Source organism: Balearica regulorum, chromosome 3, assembly GCF_011004875.1.
Source record: "Balearica regulorum gibbericeps isolate bBalReg1 chromosome 3, bBalReg1.pri, whole genome shotgun sequence".
Taxonomy (NCBI): Eukaryota; Metazoa; Chordata; class Aves; order Gruiformes; family Gruidae; genus Balearica; species Balearica regulorum.
Genome location: NC_046186.1, coordinates 32,367,756 through 32,385,926, shown reverse-complemented (window position 1 = coordinate 32,385,926; position 18,171 = coordinate 32,367,756). Strand labels below are relative to the sequence as shown.

At 39.4% G+C, this 18,171-nt stretch overlaps 1 protein-coding gene across 5 annotated transcripts in view; it reads right to left on the bottom strand.

Annotated features, from left to right (window-relative positions):
• Positions 1 to 18,171, bottom strand: part of ADGRB3 (adhesion G protein-coupled receptor B3) — a 472,696-nt gene that overhangs the window by 41,864 nt on the left and 412,661 nt on the right. For all 5 annotated transcript variants that reach the window (XM_075747416.1, XM_075747418.1, XM_075747419.1 and 2 more), the window contains 2 exons: positions 2,539 to 2,689; positions 1,917 to 1,986 (listed from right to left, as the gene is read on the bottom strand). In XM_075747416.1, the coding sequence (XP_075603531.1) occupies positions 1,917 to 1,986; positions 2,539 to 2,689 (221 nt within the window). The remainder of the gene's footprint in view (positions 1 to 1,916; positions 1,987 to 2,538; positions 2,690 to 18,171) is intronic.

The window sequence follows — 18,171 nt, the reverse complement described above, 5'->3', positions numbered from 1 at the left end:
CCAAATATAGCGTAAGCAGCTAAAAAACTTACACATGTGCTTTAGTTATGGGAGGAGGAGCAGGACAGGAGCTCTGCTTTTACACCACCCAACACTTGTTATGGGACACAATTCTTTGCTGGCTTCTAGAGTGGGACACTACATCAACTGGTGATGGAGGAGGAATCTGCATTCCTTGCGTTCCCTGTTTTCCTTATGTAATTCTGATGTCAAATGCCAAGGAAATGTATTTCCAAACAGGGTAAGAAAGCTGCGTTATGGTTCTGTTTGTCCCTTGTACACCTCCTTTTGTGCTTTTGTCCCACAGTACCGTGTCAGCTGAATTTGGATCCTGGGAGAGGAGCTGTTACATGTACAGAGACCTGCTCTTTTCTACTTTCCAGGTTATCCTTAATGAATGATTTGCTGCTTTGTCTGAATATTTCAGTATGTGCTCTTTTAAAAATGCATTCAGCCCAGGAAGGAAGCAGGAAGCAACACTAACTAAAGCAAGTAGTCACACATGAATAATTTCAAGAGAGTAAATGGAAAGGGATTGATCCTGCAAGGGACAGAGGTACATCCCCAGTGGGGTCTGGATATCGTAATCTTGTGATTTGTAATTCTCACAGCCTAAAGGGTTCTCCAGTCCTGGTTCAAGGACTAAATAATAAAAAAGCCAGCAAGATGAGCACATATTAGTTAGAAAAAATGTCAGAGGAGCAGGTCCTCAATATAACTCCCAAAAGATGGCTAAGATCATTTTTTCACTAATGATTGGCAGCTGTAAGTGCTGTCCAACAGTTAAGCACTTCAGTTAGGTAAGCCATTTCTCATTAAAAAAATGCAAGACGCCTGTTGTCACAATTTAAAGACCTCAGTGATTACAGCTGATATTCAGGAGAATCCTTACCCACCCAGTGCTGGAGAGAGGGCTTGAAGCCTCCCCCGCCATGTGCCAAGAGGGTGGGACATACAGGGCAGGGAGGGGGAATCCTGATCTCACTCAGTGATGATGTGAAGGAGAATAATTAAATATTCATTGAAGCAAGGACTTGACCTAACTCATCCTCATCTCTGATGAATGCCCTCATTACCAGGCTAGAGACTCATATTTCCTCTCTTTCTGTCCAGATGCATACTTAATTTCTCAGGCAACGTGAGGAGAGCTCCAAACAGGACAACCAAAGGAAAAGCACTCTTGCATACATAATGTTCCGATGTTGGAGCAGTCCGCTGGCAGGAGGGAGGCTCAGCCGACGCTCCTTCTTCAGCAGGAGACAACTGAAGGACAGTCTCACTGAGGAGTGAATTTTCCAGGGCGCTAAACACACACTGTAACCTGACAAGTGGCTAAACAGGAACTGTATTAATAAAATGCAAATGAAGTACACGGATCTCCTCCTGAGCTGTCTCTCCTTGCCCAGGAAATGGGCTGGACCAGGCACTCCAGGACAGAGGGGATGGATGGGAGAGCTATTTTGAGATTTCTGCGAGGCTTTGGTTCCAAGCAGCTCGGGGCGTTACAGCCGAGGTATATGCTAGGTGGGGAGAAACTGGGGTGCCAAAGAGACGCTTGCCAGTGAAGTTTTAGACATGTTTAAAGGTTGGCAAAAGCCAACCATAACAGTAAGGTTCTCTTTGGTAAATGCATATTAATGTTAGGTGTCTAAGTGGACCTAAACCTCAGTGTTTCTAAAAGGCTTGCTACTTCAAATCCTCACAAGAAATCCAGGATCCCTGGTGCTTTGCTGAGCTCAGTCCAAGACTGACATATGGTTTTCTTTTTGTTCTTTTGTGGCCCACTCTGTGACTCTTAGGGCAGTTCCAAGTGTGAATGGATACCTGTAGGGCTTTTAGACTATGCTATGTAATTCCTGATGGGTATGACAGTCTTGTTAATTAAAAATATAATTTATCATTTCAGATTGACTTACTAGTGGGCTGTTCCATATCCTTTTGTCTTGGTAAAGCCTATTGATATTGCAACCACCAATGCTGGTAAACCTGAAAAAAACCCAAAACAGTAATAACCATTAGATGATGAGCAAAATATTGCTGTTCTGCCCGGACAAAAAATGACAGGGCAAGCTAATTTTACATGGAATGAATCATTTAATGAAGCACAGTGCTATTGCAGGATTTGTTTTTCTGAAGCACTGGCAGGGAGGAGGACACTGTTTTCTGCCCACGGTGCACCACTTTGATGTAGCTAAATTACTAGTACATTTGACAGGTTGTAAAGTGAACTAGGAAGAGGCTTCATGAATATTCAGTGAATGTTTTTTCTTATTTTATTTTAATTTCTTGATATTATTACTTTGCTGAAAATCTTCTAAAATTTTGTTAAAACATATTTATAAAAGAATGCTAAAGTGTACAACAGCATAGGTTGAGTTTGAGATAAAGTGGAAAGGTTCCTAACCTAGTCTTCTTTTTAGTACCATGCGGTCTACTATCTTTCAGGTTTACTGAAGAAAATGATGATATTCTTGGCATTGTCATGGCATTAAACATTTCATTCCAATGATTCTGAGGAAATGAATTTTATGGACTTACCCCATCCAAGGCACAGGAAACGTTTCCTTATGAGCCGTGTCCTAATTTTTCCAGTAACAGCCATATATGACTGCCACGCTTCTGTCAAAACCCAACAGAATGAAGCTAAGAAGAAGAAGTGTAAAAATGCGGTGGTTGTGGTGCAGATGCCCTGCAGGGAGCAAAGAGAAGCTCATGCTGAATACTTAGGGACACTCATTTCTCTTTTCAATTCAAAGAGTTGTCATATTCTATCATCTTGACCTTTATTCCTAACATCACCTCCCCCTTTATGGTATGGTTGCCACAGAGAAAGATGTTGATGTGGATTAGGCAGAAGAGGTTTTGACTGTTTTCCCAAACACTGAGTGTGCAGAGCAGGGACAAAGAACACAAAATAAATCATGCCACCAGATTTTTCTCTATACATTTACTTTGACCAGGGATCATCATAAAGCCATTGTGGTAAGCAAGTTACAAACTTACTGATTATAAAATCTCACAGAGCTGAATACAGAAAATGTGGGGATACAAATGCTCCTAATTGCCATGTATATTTTCCTTCCCTCCATGCAGAAAGACCCTGACTGCAAATCTGAATTTAAGACAATAGATTGTTTGATTTATTTGATTTTTTGATTTAAATCTCGTAGAGTGTTAACCTATTGGAATATACTGCCTGAGAACTTTTTAGTCAGGTTTAAGTATCATAACCTTAATAATTACCCTGGATATTGTTTTTAATGGGTGTCAGTCATTTGTCATATGAAAAGTATTTTGAGCACATGCAACCGGCTTTCTTTTGTCACTGTAGCCCTTAATTAAACTTGACATTGTAGCTTACATAAATGAGCTTCTTGGCATAAATGATGATCTACCCTCCATCGTGCTGCTTAAAATGCCAGTTGCAGGCTATAAAATACAGTGTGCATTGTATCCCAGAACCAAAACCACACCAGTAAAGTTGAGAATATCCTTATCACGATTTATCCTTTTCACAATTTATCCTTATCACAATTTGAAGTGTCAAAATTATATCAAGGTTAAGAAAAAAAAAATTTTCACACACCAAATATTAACAGTGCAAGATCATAGTTGAGAAATGTAGATGTTATTTGTACGATTATTTCTTTATGCAGCATAGAAATCTGATGGCTACCCTACACGCACGTAATAAAAGGCTAGTCAATTTTTTTACTAAAAGACCAGTTAAGCAAACTATTTAGGGAGAAAATATGCAAGTGTCTAATCTAATTATACATAGATGCTTGCATATATTGTTGGATCAAGGCTGGTAGCTACAAAAATTTGGAAAAGCTAAGAACTATATGACACTGCACATGTTTTTTAGTTCATTTTGTATTCCTAATTACTTTCAGGTCTTTTTGTTTTGAATTTTCTATTGTGTTCATTTTCCCAGATTCTTATCTGAAATTGTGTTGGTTTGCTCCAATAGTTATCTCAAATACATAGCTGAGAGCTGATATCAACCTCTGAACCTCTGAACTTTCAAAAAGTTGTACACTAAGTCAAAACTTAATGATTTCCTGCTGTGAATGTACAGATGTAACCAACACCTTGTTTTCTAATCTTGGGTCAAAGTGTCTATTTAAATCTGGGGGAATGGGGTTCTATATAATTATATGCAAGAAAACTATTGTTTATTTTTAAAAAGCAAAGAATGTAGAAAAATACAGCAGATCTTGAAAATGCACTAGTCATTCCATCCTAGTTTTTGTGATTAATTCTTATGTTTAGATCATAGAATCAGAGAATCAGAGAATATCACATTGGAAGGGACCTCAAGGATCATCTGGTCCAAACTCTCTTGGCAAAAGCACCATCTAGATGAGATGGCCCAGCACCCCGTCCAGCTGCATCTTAAAATTGTCCAATGTTGGGGAATCCACCACTTCCCTGGGGAGATTATTCCAATGGCTGATTGTTCTCATTGGGAAAATTTTCCTCTAGAGTCCAATCGGAATCTCCCCAGGAGTAACGTTACCCCTTGTCTTGACATTTTGTAAAAAGGGAGTCTTCATCTTCTTCGTAGCCACCCTTTAAGTACTGGAACATGGTGATGAGGTCTCCTCTAGGCCTTCTTTTCTCGAGGCTGAACAAACTCAATTCTCTTAACCTTTCCTGATATGGCAGGCTTCCCAGTCCTTTGATCATCCTGGTGGCCCTTCTCTGGACCCTCTCCAGCCTGTACACATCTCTTCTGTATAGTGGGGACCAAAACTGAACACAGTGTTCCAGGTGTGGCCTGACAAGCGCTGAGCAGAGTGGGATAATGACTTCTTTATCTCTGCTGGTGATGCCCTTGTTGATGCAGCCCAGCACCCTGTTGGCTTGCTTTGTCACTGTAGCACACTGTTCACTCATATTGAGCTTGTCGCCCACCAGGACCCTCAGGTCCCTTTCCACAGAGCTGCTCTCCAGCCAGGTGGATCCCAGTCCCTGCTGCACTCCTGGATTATGTTTTCCCACGTACAAGACCTTACACTTGTCCTTGTTGAACTTCATAAGATTCTTGTTAGCCCACTCTTCCAGCCTATCGAGGTCATCCTGCAGGGTGGCTCTCCCTTATGAAGTGTCTACTTCCCCATTCAGTTTGGTATCATCCGCAAACTTCATCAGGGTGCACTTGATCCCATCATCCAGATCACTTAGGAAGATATTAAACAGTGTTGGGCCCAATATTGATCCCTGGAAGACCCCACTGGTGACAGGTTGCCACATGGAAAAAGAGCTATTTACCACCACCCTCTGGGTGCGGCCTGTCAGCCAGATCCCCACCCACTGCATGGACTACTTGTCTAGACCATAACGCATCAGTTTCTCTTGGAGGAGGCTGTGGGAATGTCCCTAAAGTATGTGGATTCATAAAATCTATCCTGTTAAAGCCTAACTGATAGTAGTATTTCCTGTATATGAAAAATAAATACTTATTTAAAATGAAAGCTATTCAGTGAAAAGCACAATAAATATAACAGAAAATACAGAAACGTCCTTTCTTTTACTTGCTCATATGTTATGAATTCCCACTATGCAGCTTTAATTTGCTTGCTTATAAATGCTTTTGTAAAAGATATCATGATCTGTTGGAATTAGAATTTGACAATAAAATTACTTTTGAGGAATAGTACAAAATCTTTTAGGGAGAAAAGACATATGTAAAACAGTATTACCCTGAAAAAAAAATGTGAATATACTATTTCCCTTATAAATAATGTAAATACACACAAATCCTGATCTTTTTGGCGAAATCATTGCTAACTCTTATGGCTGACTGAGTATAGACTGTAGTATTTAGTTCAAAATTTATCCTCTGCATTGAAAGAAAGATAGATGATGATAATCTGATACAAATGTGGACACGGCTGTTGTGGAAGAAAGAACTGTGATGGAAATGTTAATGATCATGTTGATCACAAAATGAGAAGACAGAAGCAAGTTTTATTAGAAGCTATCTGCGTTCTGGCTGGAATATATGACTACTGATTATAACTAACTCTTCTGAATGGCAGTCGGGGCCTTTAATGAACGCCAGTGGTAAGTCTCAACCACTGATATAACCGTGTATTTGCATCACATACCATCAGAAAGATGCAAATCAGCCTCAAAACACTACCTAACAACCGCTGTGGGATTGTGATGACAGAATCATGTGCAGGCAGTGCTTGAAGTGAACTCAGTCTCCCTCCTCCCCCAGCCAGAAGAGCGGTCCCGGCAAATGAAACTTCCCTCTCCCAGCTACACCAGCCATGGGCTCAGCACAGTTGACCAATACCCCACTGGAAATCTGGCTTTAATGTACTTCTGTATTCTTCCCCTTTGATAAACAAATAAACAAACAATACTGTCCTGTTTGGGAAATCACTATATCTGGGAAGTCTATTTCCAAATACGAACAAAAATTAATTTTCACCAAAGACTGTTATTAAATGGCGCATTGAACATCTCTAGCCAGGGAGCCATAATTTTAGCAAGTACTTTATTAGCATTTTTTTCTTTCTCACCAGGTCATGGACTACTCACAATCTCTCCTCCCTCTTCTCCCTTGCCAAGGGACTGCCACCTCCCTGCACATGCAGCAGCACCAGTAAAACATTTTGGCCCATCACTCACAGAAAACCGCAGCATGTCAACCTGTCTGCACCAAGAGATAGTGGTACACATCTTCCCCATTGCTTTAGGAGATGTTTCTTATTTGCTTCTAATTCTAGTTTATTAAAACTCACTGAATTAATTACCTGTGCTGAGCACCTGTCAACTTGCAACAAAATGAATTTTAACAGCCTAATTTATTTGCTCTTTCTTCAAGCTTCTGAAATTAAGTCAACTCTGTTACTCTAACCTCCTCTTCCTCCCATTGCTGTTGTTCTCAGCTCCCCATATTTAATTCTAATTACAAGTGGGGGAAGGGAGATTTTTCTGCCTTCAGAATGTACAATTTCATGAGCTTTAACTGAGCCTCAAGAGTTTAGTTGCCTTGAATATCTAAGTAAGACCATTCATCGCTTTTTAATAAACAATATATTTTTGAAAGCAAGAGCTCACATCAAGTATCAAATTATTTCCTTCTGCCATTTTTGTAAAAGACACCCACTCTGAATGAGGAACTGAAGCACAGCTGAGAAATGTAAAAAACTTCAATTCAAAGCTACTTATTCCAGTTATTAATATTTTTAAAGTAATAATGACAAATTATATAGACAAGATTTATCCATTTTTATGACCTACAAAAAGTAGGTCATAAATGCAAACTCAAAATAATCATTCATCATTATTTTTGGAGCATCTGGTTGTTGTTTGTTTGCTGTGATGTTTTGGGTTTGGTTGGGTTTTTTTGTTTGTTTGTTTGTTTTGTTTGTTTGTTTGGCTTTTAATATAAAAGTGGGTTTTTTAATAGCAGTACGAAAAGATCTTCAGCACAAAGACAAAGAGGGTTAAGTAAGGACACCTGATTTGTCTTCTTGCCCTGAAACAGGTTCTTTTTCCTTCCACAAACTAGTTACCTGTCTCTGGGTTCTGATAAATAGTATAAGAATCAAAGCTACTGGAAAATGAACATGAAGAATGAAATCTGTACTGGTGATAGCAAAATGAATAGGGCTAAAATCCACTCAGCTGGATTATGTCATGAAGTAGAAATGAAAGCTAGTAGAAAATAATTTAAATAATAAACTGTATTGGAAATTAAAAAAAAATCTTGCCCTTGATTTAGCTCTGAGATAAACCTAAGAAGATAAATTACATGGGTGCTAATTTTATTCTTATGAAGTTCTGACCATGCACTGAATACACAAAGAACATTTAAAGAACACAATACAGAATAAATGAAACAAAGAACAAACAAAACAAAGAGAATGCAAAGGACGTAGCAAAAAGTAGAAATATGATTCTACGTCAAAACTGGTATATTTTATTGGCTTTTTGTGACTCTCAAGTCCTCAGCTATAAAACAGTTTATATTTTCCTTCTTTAAATTAAAAATATAAATTCATAAAGGAACATACTGCTTATTATTCTTTATTTGCTTTTTAATTATTATTTATTTTTAAACTGATTTGCACAATGCAGTACCTTTGTCTCAGGAAAGGCAGACACTGTCAGAATACAGGGATACAGTATACTGGTCAGATAATACTGAATTCTAGATTAAATACTAATTTCTAGAGTAAACTGCCATGAAATTGTAGATGGACTTTCAGAGGCTGTGGGACAAAGAAGTAGGGGCTTGCATCTCAGGAGTGTTTTGCAATGGACAGATTTTCAATGACAAAAAAATAGAATCCCAGAATCATAGAATCATTTAGGTTGGAAAAGACCTTTAAGATCATTGAGTTCAACCATTAACCTAGCACTGCCAAGTCCACCACTAAACCATGTCCCTAAGCATCACATCTATGCATCTTTTAAATACCAATGATGGTGACTCAACCACTTCCCTGTACAGCTTGTTCCAATGATTGAAAAATCTTTCGGTGAAGAAATTTTTCCTAATATCCAATCTAAACCTCCCCCGGTGCAACTTGAGGCCATTTCCTCTTGTCCCGTCACTTCTTACTTGGGAGAACAGACCGACACCCACCTGGCTACAACCTCCTTTCAGGTAGCTGCAGAGAGCAATAAGGTCTCCCTTCAGCCTCCTTTTCTCAAGGCTAAACCACCCCAGGTCCCTCAGCCGCTCCTCATCAGACTTGCTCTCTAGACCTTTCACCAGCTTCATGGCCCTTCTCTGGACACGCTCCAGCACCTCAATGTCTTTCTTGTACTGAGGGGCCCAAAACTGAACACAGTACTTAAGGTACGGCCTCACCAGAGTACAGGGGCACAATCACATCCGTACTCCTGCTGGCCACACTATTTCTGATACAAGCCAGGATGCTGTTGGCCTTCTTGGCCACCTGGAAACACTGCTGGCTCATGTTCAGCCAGCTGGCAACCAGCACCCCCAGGTCTTTTCCCACCAGGCAGCTTTTCAGCCACTCTTCCCCAAGTCTGTAGCATTGCATGGGGCTGTTGTGACCCAAGTGCAGGACCCGGCACTGAGCCTTGTTGAACCTCATACAGTTGGCCTCGGTCCATCAATCCAGCCAGATCCCTCTGTAGAGCCTTCCTACCCTTCAGCAGATTAACACTCCTGCTCAACTTGGTGTCGTCTGCAAATTTACCGAGGGTGCACTTGACCCCCTCATCCAGATTATTGACAAAGATATTAAAGAGATCTGGCCCCAATACTGAGTCCTGGGGAACACCACTTGTGACTGGCTGCCAGCTGGATTCAACTCTATTCACCACAACCCTTTGGGCCTGGCCATCCAGCCAGTTTTTCACCCAGCAAAGTGTACAACTGTCCAAGCCATGAGCAGCCAGTTTCTCCAGGAGAATGCTGTGGGAAACGGTGCCAAAGGCTGTCTCAAGTCCAGGTAGACAACATCCACAGCCTTTCCCTCATCCACGAAGTGGGTCACCTTGTCATAGATCAGTTAGTCAAGTAGGACTAGCAAGGCAGGTTGTCTCTTCAGTTGCAAACATATTTGAAACTGTTAGGTTCTTAAATGCCTGAGAAATCATAGCTGCAGACTTTCAGGTTTCTCTTCCAGGATCATTAATATTACTGGTACTATAAAGCTTTGAAGGTACTATTTAATTTAAAAAATCTCATGTTCTTTTCTTTTGCCAGGCTCAAGTACTGCTAACACCACTCGTTCAAGCAAAGAATTCAGAAAATCTGATAGTCATATTGAAAATAACACTATACTGGAAGGAATTGATCTGAAATAATGTTATTCATATTTTAAACCAACAGCTATGAAACTATTTACTTTAATTAACTTACAGACAAACTTTTAGATCTTATAAAAATCTCTGGTGTCCTTAAAAGTTGAAGGCTCAAGTGGTTTAACTTCATTACATTATGTTCTGATATCTGACATGATAACCTAAAATAATTAGCATTTGACTTCATGAGCATTTACGTGAAGAGATATGCACAGTTAATTATTATCCTGAAGGATTCTATATGTAGTAGAAGACAATGTGAATGGTAACCTTTACTTGGATTTTTAGAGCAAGCTAATTTTTTAGTGCAACAGCAGTGGGATTTGAGTAGTTATGTGATCTCCCCCACAAAGATAATGAACAATAACTAAGGATACTCAGTTTTTTGTTCTTCTACTCAATCATTTTTGTTTGCCCACAACAAGCAAGAGGCCTTTCCAGGTTCTGACAAATAGCTTATAAGCTGGCTGTAAATGACCCAGCTGTTTCTGCAGTTCCTTTGGTTTAGTTTACAACTACAGACTCACAAAGGACATCTATATCATCAACAGCACCACAATGCTACAGGAAGATATTTTCGGTATCAAGTTTTGATTTTTTTTTGGTATCATGTGCAAATTATCACACCAGTTGCTAACTTCGGGGCCACTACATGTGGCCAGTCTCAGGGTGCAGCATAATTTGTTCAGCTGTTTTGATTTAAGATTTTTTGTCTGTCATATCTTCTCCTCTGGAGTCTGTCCTCTTATCTGACAGTATAACCCCAGTGATCCTAGTGCAATGCTGTAAATGTGACTGAAAGAAAACTTATACTTTAAACTGTAAGTTTTCTCCACATTTGCACTTTCTAGACACACTGTAAATATCTGCCTTCTTATTTTCACCTAAAGTTTCTCTAGATGCTTTACCGACAGATTCAGTTCCTGCTCCTCTTTTTCCAACATTTACCTCAAAGGTGTATCTGAAAATTACCTCTCTGTGAGTAAAGCATTCACAATCTTTATTGACACTTACTCATGAAGATCAGTCAGAATGCCTCCCATTTTTCCCCAGGTGCAGAGTCTGGCAATAGAGGTGCTCTTCATATCTGATCCACCCAAAGTATACGGAGCCTTCATTTTAGCTTCTGCTCTTTGTATTTGTCCCTGCCCACAGCATGGGGGTTGGAACTAGATGATCTTTAAGGTCCCTTCCGACCCAAACCATTCCATGATTCCATGATTCTATTTACTTTTCTTCAAAGTTCTCCTTTGACAGTTGTCACCTCTATCACTCATATCAATAATCTCTGCATTTAAATTTGATACCATATAGCTGTACTTCAGCACCCCTCAGTTATGTCTATAGAGTACTGCTGTTTTTTATCCAAACTAATATCTTTGCTAGCCACTATTCTTCTCCAGACCTTATAATGCACATAGCACAAAATCATTCCATCAACTAGATGTGAAGGGATAGGCTGCTGGTTTTTGGGATAGAAAAGAATTCATGCAAGTTGCCTGCTGGATATGCAAACCTTCCCTGCTCTGTCGTATGGCAGAATCTGTCTATGCTAGTAACAGTAAAGGCATCCTTTGTGCACTGGCATGTGATCCACACTGCTAAATTGTTAGTGAATTCCTTGGCACAATTTTGACCTGGGCCAAAAAAATGCTCTCCTAGCCCAGGCTCACGCACAGATTGAAGGAGAGCCTGGGCCAGGAACCCTGCCTGATGGTCAGCTTGCACACAACTGTCCTCCTGCTCTGGAGGGCTTGGTTGTAATGGATGGAAGCCGTGCTGCGCTAATTTGCCTCAGGGCTACAGAAACATTTGTGGCTCAGTTTGGTTACTGATTGGGATAAAGGCAAGAAGTCCAGCTGGATAATTCATAATATGCTAAGCTATTACTAACATATGAGACAGTAAAATTCATTTTGTGTTGTTTACAGCATTCTCTGGAGATGGTCCATGCAATGCACAGGTTTGTAATGTATTAAGTCAGAATTGCTTTCTTGGTGGCATGCCTACTGTAAATTGAAAGCCAGTTGGAAGACAGTTCTCACACAATTTCCTTACGCTCATACTCATTTTAGTCTTCCTCGAGGTTCGGATTGTTATTGTTAGGTTATACTCAAGCAAATGAGCTCAGCACAAGCAATAGCATAGAACAGGTTACTCAGAGGCAATTTAATTTCTTCGATTACAAAAGCTGGCAAGGGAAGCTCTTCCCTTTATGCCTTTGTGCTGTGAATGTGTATATTTTTTCAGGGCAGGAGGGAAATGAACGAGTAGGATCCTCTAATTGTTTACAGGATTCATACAAAAGTCAGTGGAAAGACTCCCATTAATTTAAGTGGGCTTTATGTTGGGCATTACACCTATAGAATAAGGGATGAAAGGTGCATGAGCAGAGGCTTGTGATCTTGCTTCTTATCCCAAGTGTTTTAAATGTTTACAAAGTATGCAATGAATATTTTTCTGGTAAGTGAATATGGCCTACTTCACATCATGAATTTATTCTGTTGGCTTTGATGTTAAACACTTTAAACAAGGTAAATGTCAACTCTGTCAGGACAAAATAACTTAGTATTTTAACTATGTCCTCACATGAATGTGTTGTGAAGTTTATGAAGCTCAGAACAGAAGGTTTTTAGGCAGACATAAAAGAAAATAGGAAGCTCTTTATAACTCTGAAGCAGAAAATCAATTTAAATACAAGTTTTTCAACTTCTTCCTGACTAATTAATCTCAAATTGCTATCACTGTGTTGCAATGGTGATGTTTCACTGTGCCAGAGAACACCCTTTCCTAGTTCTCTTCTTTTCTTGTATTAGGTAATTTATTTTTTTTCCTGAAAAATCAACCCTTTTGAGTGTAAAGTGATCATGCTCAGTTCAGGTAAAAAAGTGGAAATCACTGGCATGCTTTGTTAAAACAACTTCTTCATTGATGAGCTATTGAGGAATGGCAATTAAAAAACTAAATTGAAGGCTATGCTATCCTGAAAAATTACTCTATAAAAATAGCTTTGTGAGGTTTTTTGTTACCAGGTCTGAAAGATTTCTTATTTAAAGATGGATAAAATATAGATTTGTGGATAAAATATAGATTTGTTTTTTGAATTGATGGGCAAGCAAAATCAATGTGGTGTCTGAAAACCATTGAAGAATTGAAGTTCTTATGTTCTGGCACATCATTGAGGGTAACAGTATTATAGAAGCAGAACCGAAGGTGCAATGTGAACATAAGAGACTGGATTGATATCGATGAAAGTGCAATTTGGCCTGAAAAATCTCTGTAACTGATAGTCTGTGTGACTCATAGGAAAAAAAGAGAATTCATGCTGGCTGTCAGAGTGGTTGTACTGGGCTGTCAGAAACTATTCTATTCACTTGGCAACTATGCAAATTGAGGTGGAGATTAAGGATAAATAATAGACAAGCTTCACTGATGTTGTTACATTTTGGTTTTCAGGACACTTGTTTTTCAGGAACTGTTTTTAGACTCTGAAAAAATCCATATTGGTTTAATTTTAAAATATGGAATGTGCAGTGTGCTCTCTTAAATGAAGACGAATGCTCTTGGCAGGTTTGAAGAGATACAATAATGAGGCAACTGCATTAGCAATGAAGCAAAAGCTGTTTGGCTATAACATACAACAATGTGCTGTATGTTCATTTCAACTTATTACATAAAGATGCTCAGATTTTTAGATCTCTCTTTGGGCTGTTGCAAGTAGAAATATTTGGTTGCATACCTGTTTGGAGAAAAATGAAGGATACAAGAGCCAACAGTCAATTAGAGTGATAAGCAACCCATGCTAGAGTGTTCCAAAGGTCTTCCTAACCTTAATTTATTTAAAAGTTCACTGTGGGGACCGCGTGAGTAGCTAGAGGCAATGAGCCAGGACTGATAATGAAGGGGTGGCTGAGCTAAGCACAAGGGTTACATGTGACTCAGCAATGACCGCAGCTAAAGAAGAGTAGTTCAGAGCACAGTTGAGAAGGACGTCCCTATGGAGTTCTGAGAAAAAGAGGAGGACGTGTCTGGGCACTAACAAAGGCAAGGAATTGAAGGAGCTTCCTTGAAGAGATGGCATAAGATAAGAGGCTGACAGAATGGATACTGATATGGTCAAGACAGTGGAGCGCGATATGTGAGACTTCAAATTCCTACAGAAGGATCCAAGTGCAGCCAGTGGAAACTGATGTCCTGATGGAAAAATTACCAGGAAAAGCCCTCATTGGGTAGATGGAAAATAATCCCTTGTGTTGCTCCTCAATGTTACATGGGTAAAAACTTGTCAAAGAATTTTTTCTTTTAGGGAAATTGATTGTCACTTGAGTATCTCTACTCTTAAATCTGTTTGCTCTATTTTAAATTTTGATCTCATTTGCTAACAATAAAATTGCTGTAATTTTAGGGAGTTTCCACAGCAATCAAAATGATGACTAGAATGAGAAGTTCAACAACAAAGCTTGCAGTTGCCTTTCACTTAGTCTGACTGTGATGATTATAATCCTGCCATATGAAAACAGTCCATCTTCTTGTCTGGGATATTGGTGTCAGCAAATATTCTTTCACCATGTAACTGTAAGAGTGCCATACCTTTGCATGACTGACTGAAACCATTGAAGCAATAGCTTTGCAATGCTGTTACAACATTGCCATATGTCACCTACCCTTATTCTTTTTATGTTTATTTTTTAATCACAGTTGCATACACAGGTCTTAAAAGTCTTTATATAAGAATAATAGTAACAGGAAAAAGATGATTTTAGTCCTAAGAGCACCCTTAGTTTTTCTCAAAGGACACTGTCTTTAAGGATTAGCAGTATGGAGATAGTGAGAAATAGTCCCTTTTGAGAGAAATAGTTTAAGTCTAATGTAGAAATAATCCAGGAAAGGGAGAGAGTATCCACATTATTGTGGTCATCCAAAGTCTTCTCATACCACATAACTTCAGTTTATTTTTCAAAAATAACTGATAAAGCAATTTTTTTAAAGATACATTATGGCTACACCTATTTGTACTTGCAAACAAAATGGGTTAGAATGCATTCACTCATCCTGTGGCCAGCTGGAATGATACAGCAAATGTCTATATTAGTAAATTCCTTTGTACTCCAAAATAAGGTGGCCACATCCAAACAGCCTGCTGTCACTGGTCCCTTGCCAATTCCAACTATCCCATACTCTGGGCATTGACTGGGATAATGGTAGTTAGTGTGGGGCAAAATTGTGCCAGGAGGCATGCTAATGCTTCCAGACTATGGATAACATCATGCCAATGCTTGCGGTCATGCCCACCTACAGAGGCATGTAGAATACTTTGGCTTTGTTCTCTCATCTGATAAAACATGTGGTGGGTTTGAGCAAATGTGGTGGGCTGACCTCAGCCAGCAGCTAAGCACCCACCCAGTCACTTGCTCACTTCCCCCCCCAGCACGATGGGGGAGAGAATTGGAAGAGCAAAAGTGAGAAAAACTTGTGGGTCGAGATAAAGACAGTTTAATAAGTGAAGGAAAAAAAACCTGCACCAAGTGATGCAAAGCCAATCACTCACCACCTCCCACGAGCAGACTGTTGCACAGCCAGTCTCCAAGCAACAGCTACCTTTGAAAGAGCGTGGCCAGTTGTACTGCTGAGCATGTTGTCATATGGTGTGGAACATCCCTTTGGTCAGTTGGGGTCAGCTGTTCCAGCTGTCCCCCCTCCCAACTTCTTGCCCACCCTCAGCCTACTTGCTGGCAGGGCAGCTGAGAAATGGAGAAGGTCTTGATGCTGTGTAAGCACTGCTCAGCAGTAACTAAAACATCAGCGTGTTAGTACCACTGTTGTAGGCAGAAGTCCAAATCACAGCACCATACAGGCTCCTGTGAAGAAAATGAACTCTATCCCAGCCAGATCCAGTACAGGAACCTAACATCAAACCCAAGAGGAGAGTGTGTGTGTGTGTGTGTGTATGTGTCTACGTATGCCTATGAAGAGAGGAGAACAGAGGTTTTTGAATCAAGTAGTGTTCATATAACATATAGCCATACACACAGAGATAGGTACTTTTTAAAAAATTAATGCAAATGCATCTGAAAGTTGTTAATGGGATATGCATGTGTATACATGTGGTTTACCAGTTTTTACTGCTTCATTTAATTGAAAGAAATATGTACTCTTTCCCCGTAGCCTTAGAATCAGAGCACACATTGTCACACAAGAAAAGCAAGTGAAGGTAGAGAGAGCCTTGGATGGCTTATGCATTACAAAGCAATATTTTCAGCAGATAGAAGACAGAGGAGATGATTGCTTTACATCTCTACATTGGATCTTGTCAACCTGCGTACCTGAGAGTGAATGCAGAGTGAGGGGCAAAGAACAGAATCTCCAATTTGGGCAACTGACAGTGTCCCAGTTCATGTACAACACAGTCAATGCAAACTTATTATACAACAGCGTCATGAATCTCATTAATTCCTCTTATGGTCATGATATTAATTTGTAACGCCTTTAATGCATTAGCCATGGGTTGTTTCAGAGATGATCCATCTCTTCACTTCATGTAGAAATCCACATAATGGTAATGAAGCTGCCTCATCTACAGGATGAAATTTCAGCTGGAAGAAAGAAATACCTAATAGAGGGCTCTATTTTATGGAAAACATAGCTTAAACAATTAGTCTATAAATTTAGAGTAAATTTATATACATTGAGTATAAATACATTAAGTAATTATGGGTTTCTAATGATATTAATGAAATCTCATTGATTTTCACATAAAAGACAGATTGTCTATCAATGGATGTATGTGCACAGTGAGGAAATCAAAGGATGCAGTTCCTCAGGATGCTTTGCATCCCTGTCTGATCATCAGTTCTGGTCATTGCATATCATGGCTACTGGCACGATGGGTAATTACATTATTTATGGAAATTGAAAGAATAAAGCAACAGTATCCACAACCAGAGAGAAAAGGTTATGACCACACATGTATATGGAAGATTGACTAAGAATGGGAGGAGAACAATAGGTAAAAAAGTCAACTTCTCCACTCAGTTAATATTTTGACATTAACTTCCATTCATTGCTTGCGCAAGAAAGGAAAATGTCAAGATTTTCTTTTTTTATAAAAGGTGAAACGGCTTATGCTGCTTATACCTTTGTGTTGTCTTCCAGCAAGGAGGAAATTCTGTGAGGTATCATGTTCATTCAGTTCTCTTTATGTGATATTTCAAACCAGCAGGATAAAAGGTTTGTTTGTGGTAATGACAAAATAATATTTATGACAAAGCAGTGTGGAATCTTTTACAATGATTCCTTTAGTGTGATTATAAAAATTTGTAAACTTGTCATTATTAAAGAGGAACACTATAACAACCTGTGTGTTTTAAAGGAACGAAGAATGAAATGGTTTTGTAGAGGGATCAGATGCAGCGGGAGGAGTTATAACTAATAAAAGCTCCTCTATTATACTAATTTAAGCCACATTTCTTAATTAAGGAGAATAGCAGTCTTTTTATTGGCCTTGCCTTTCTTGCCTGTATTTCCACTTCCCTCTCTTTCTTCTCATGGAGCCACAGAAAAGGTTTAGCTGAGTTATTCCACGCTCGGGATGCAAGGCAAGGTGAATCTACTTCTGTCAACACAACAGGGAGGGAGAGCCGGGACATCGTTACTATGTGGATAGCACTGATTCCTCACAGATACCAGCAAGCACAAGGTTCTTCTTCCTATATGCTCTAAATATATTCTTCCTATGGGAGTCACTATAAGGAGTCTTGTTAGGACTCCAAAGCTCTCTGCAAGGCCTCGTATCTACCGGGTTCACCTTTGCTTAACTCCTAGGGAGTTTAAGAACACGAGCTTCCTGCTGGAGAAAAAAAGGGTTTCCAAATGAGGAAGGAAAAATTTTGCAGAGGGACACTGGAGAGAGTGCCCAGAGATTTCAGCAAGATAAACTACAGAGAGAGTTAGTGCCTTGCAACATGATAGCTTTCTCCAGGTGGGCTTTAGCTGTGCTCTTAGATAATGCTTGGCAAAGAATTTGAAGAGCTTGCCATTAAATATGCCTACAGCAATAAAAGAGTTACAGTGTCTCAGAGTTTGCTGTTTCAGGGAGAAGAAGGGAACCAGAAAGTCTACACGATCAGTTTGAAGAAGGTCATATAAATTTCTGAGCTGTGGTCATATAAACAGGAACAAGAGGAAGCAGGCAGTGTACAAAGCCCTCATTATGAACACTTGTTTAAAATGCACTTTATTCTTGTATCTGTGTATTTTTCATATCAAAGAAGATGGTCTGAGGTTTCCATATTTATTTGGGCTATTTAATCTTCTGCTCCACTCAGAACAGAGCAGCGGCCACTTGCACAGCAAAAATATTAATGC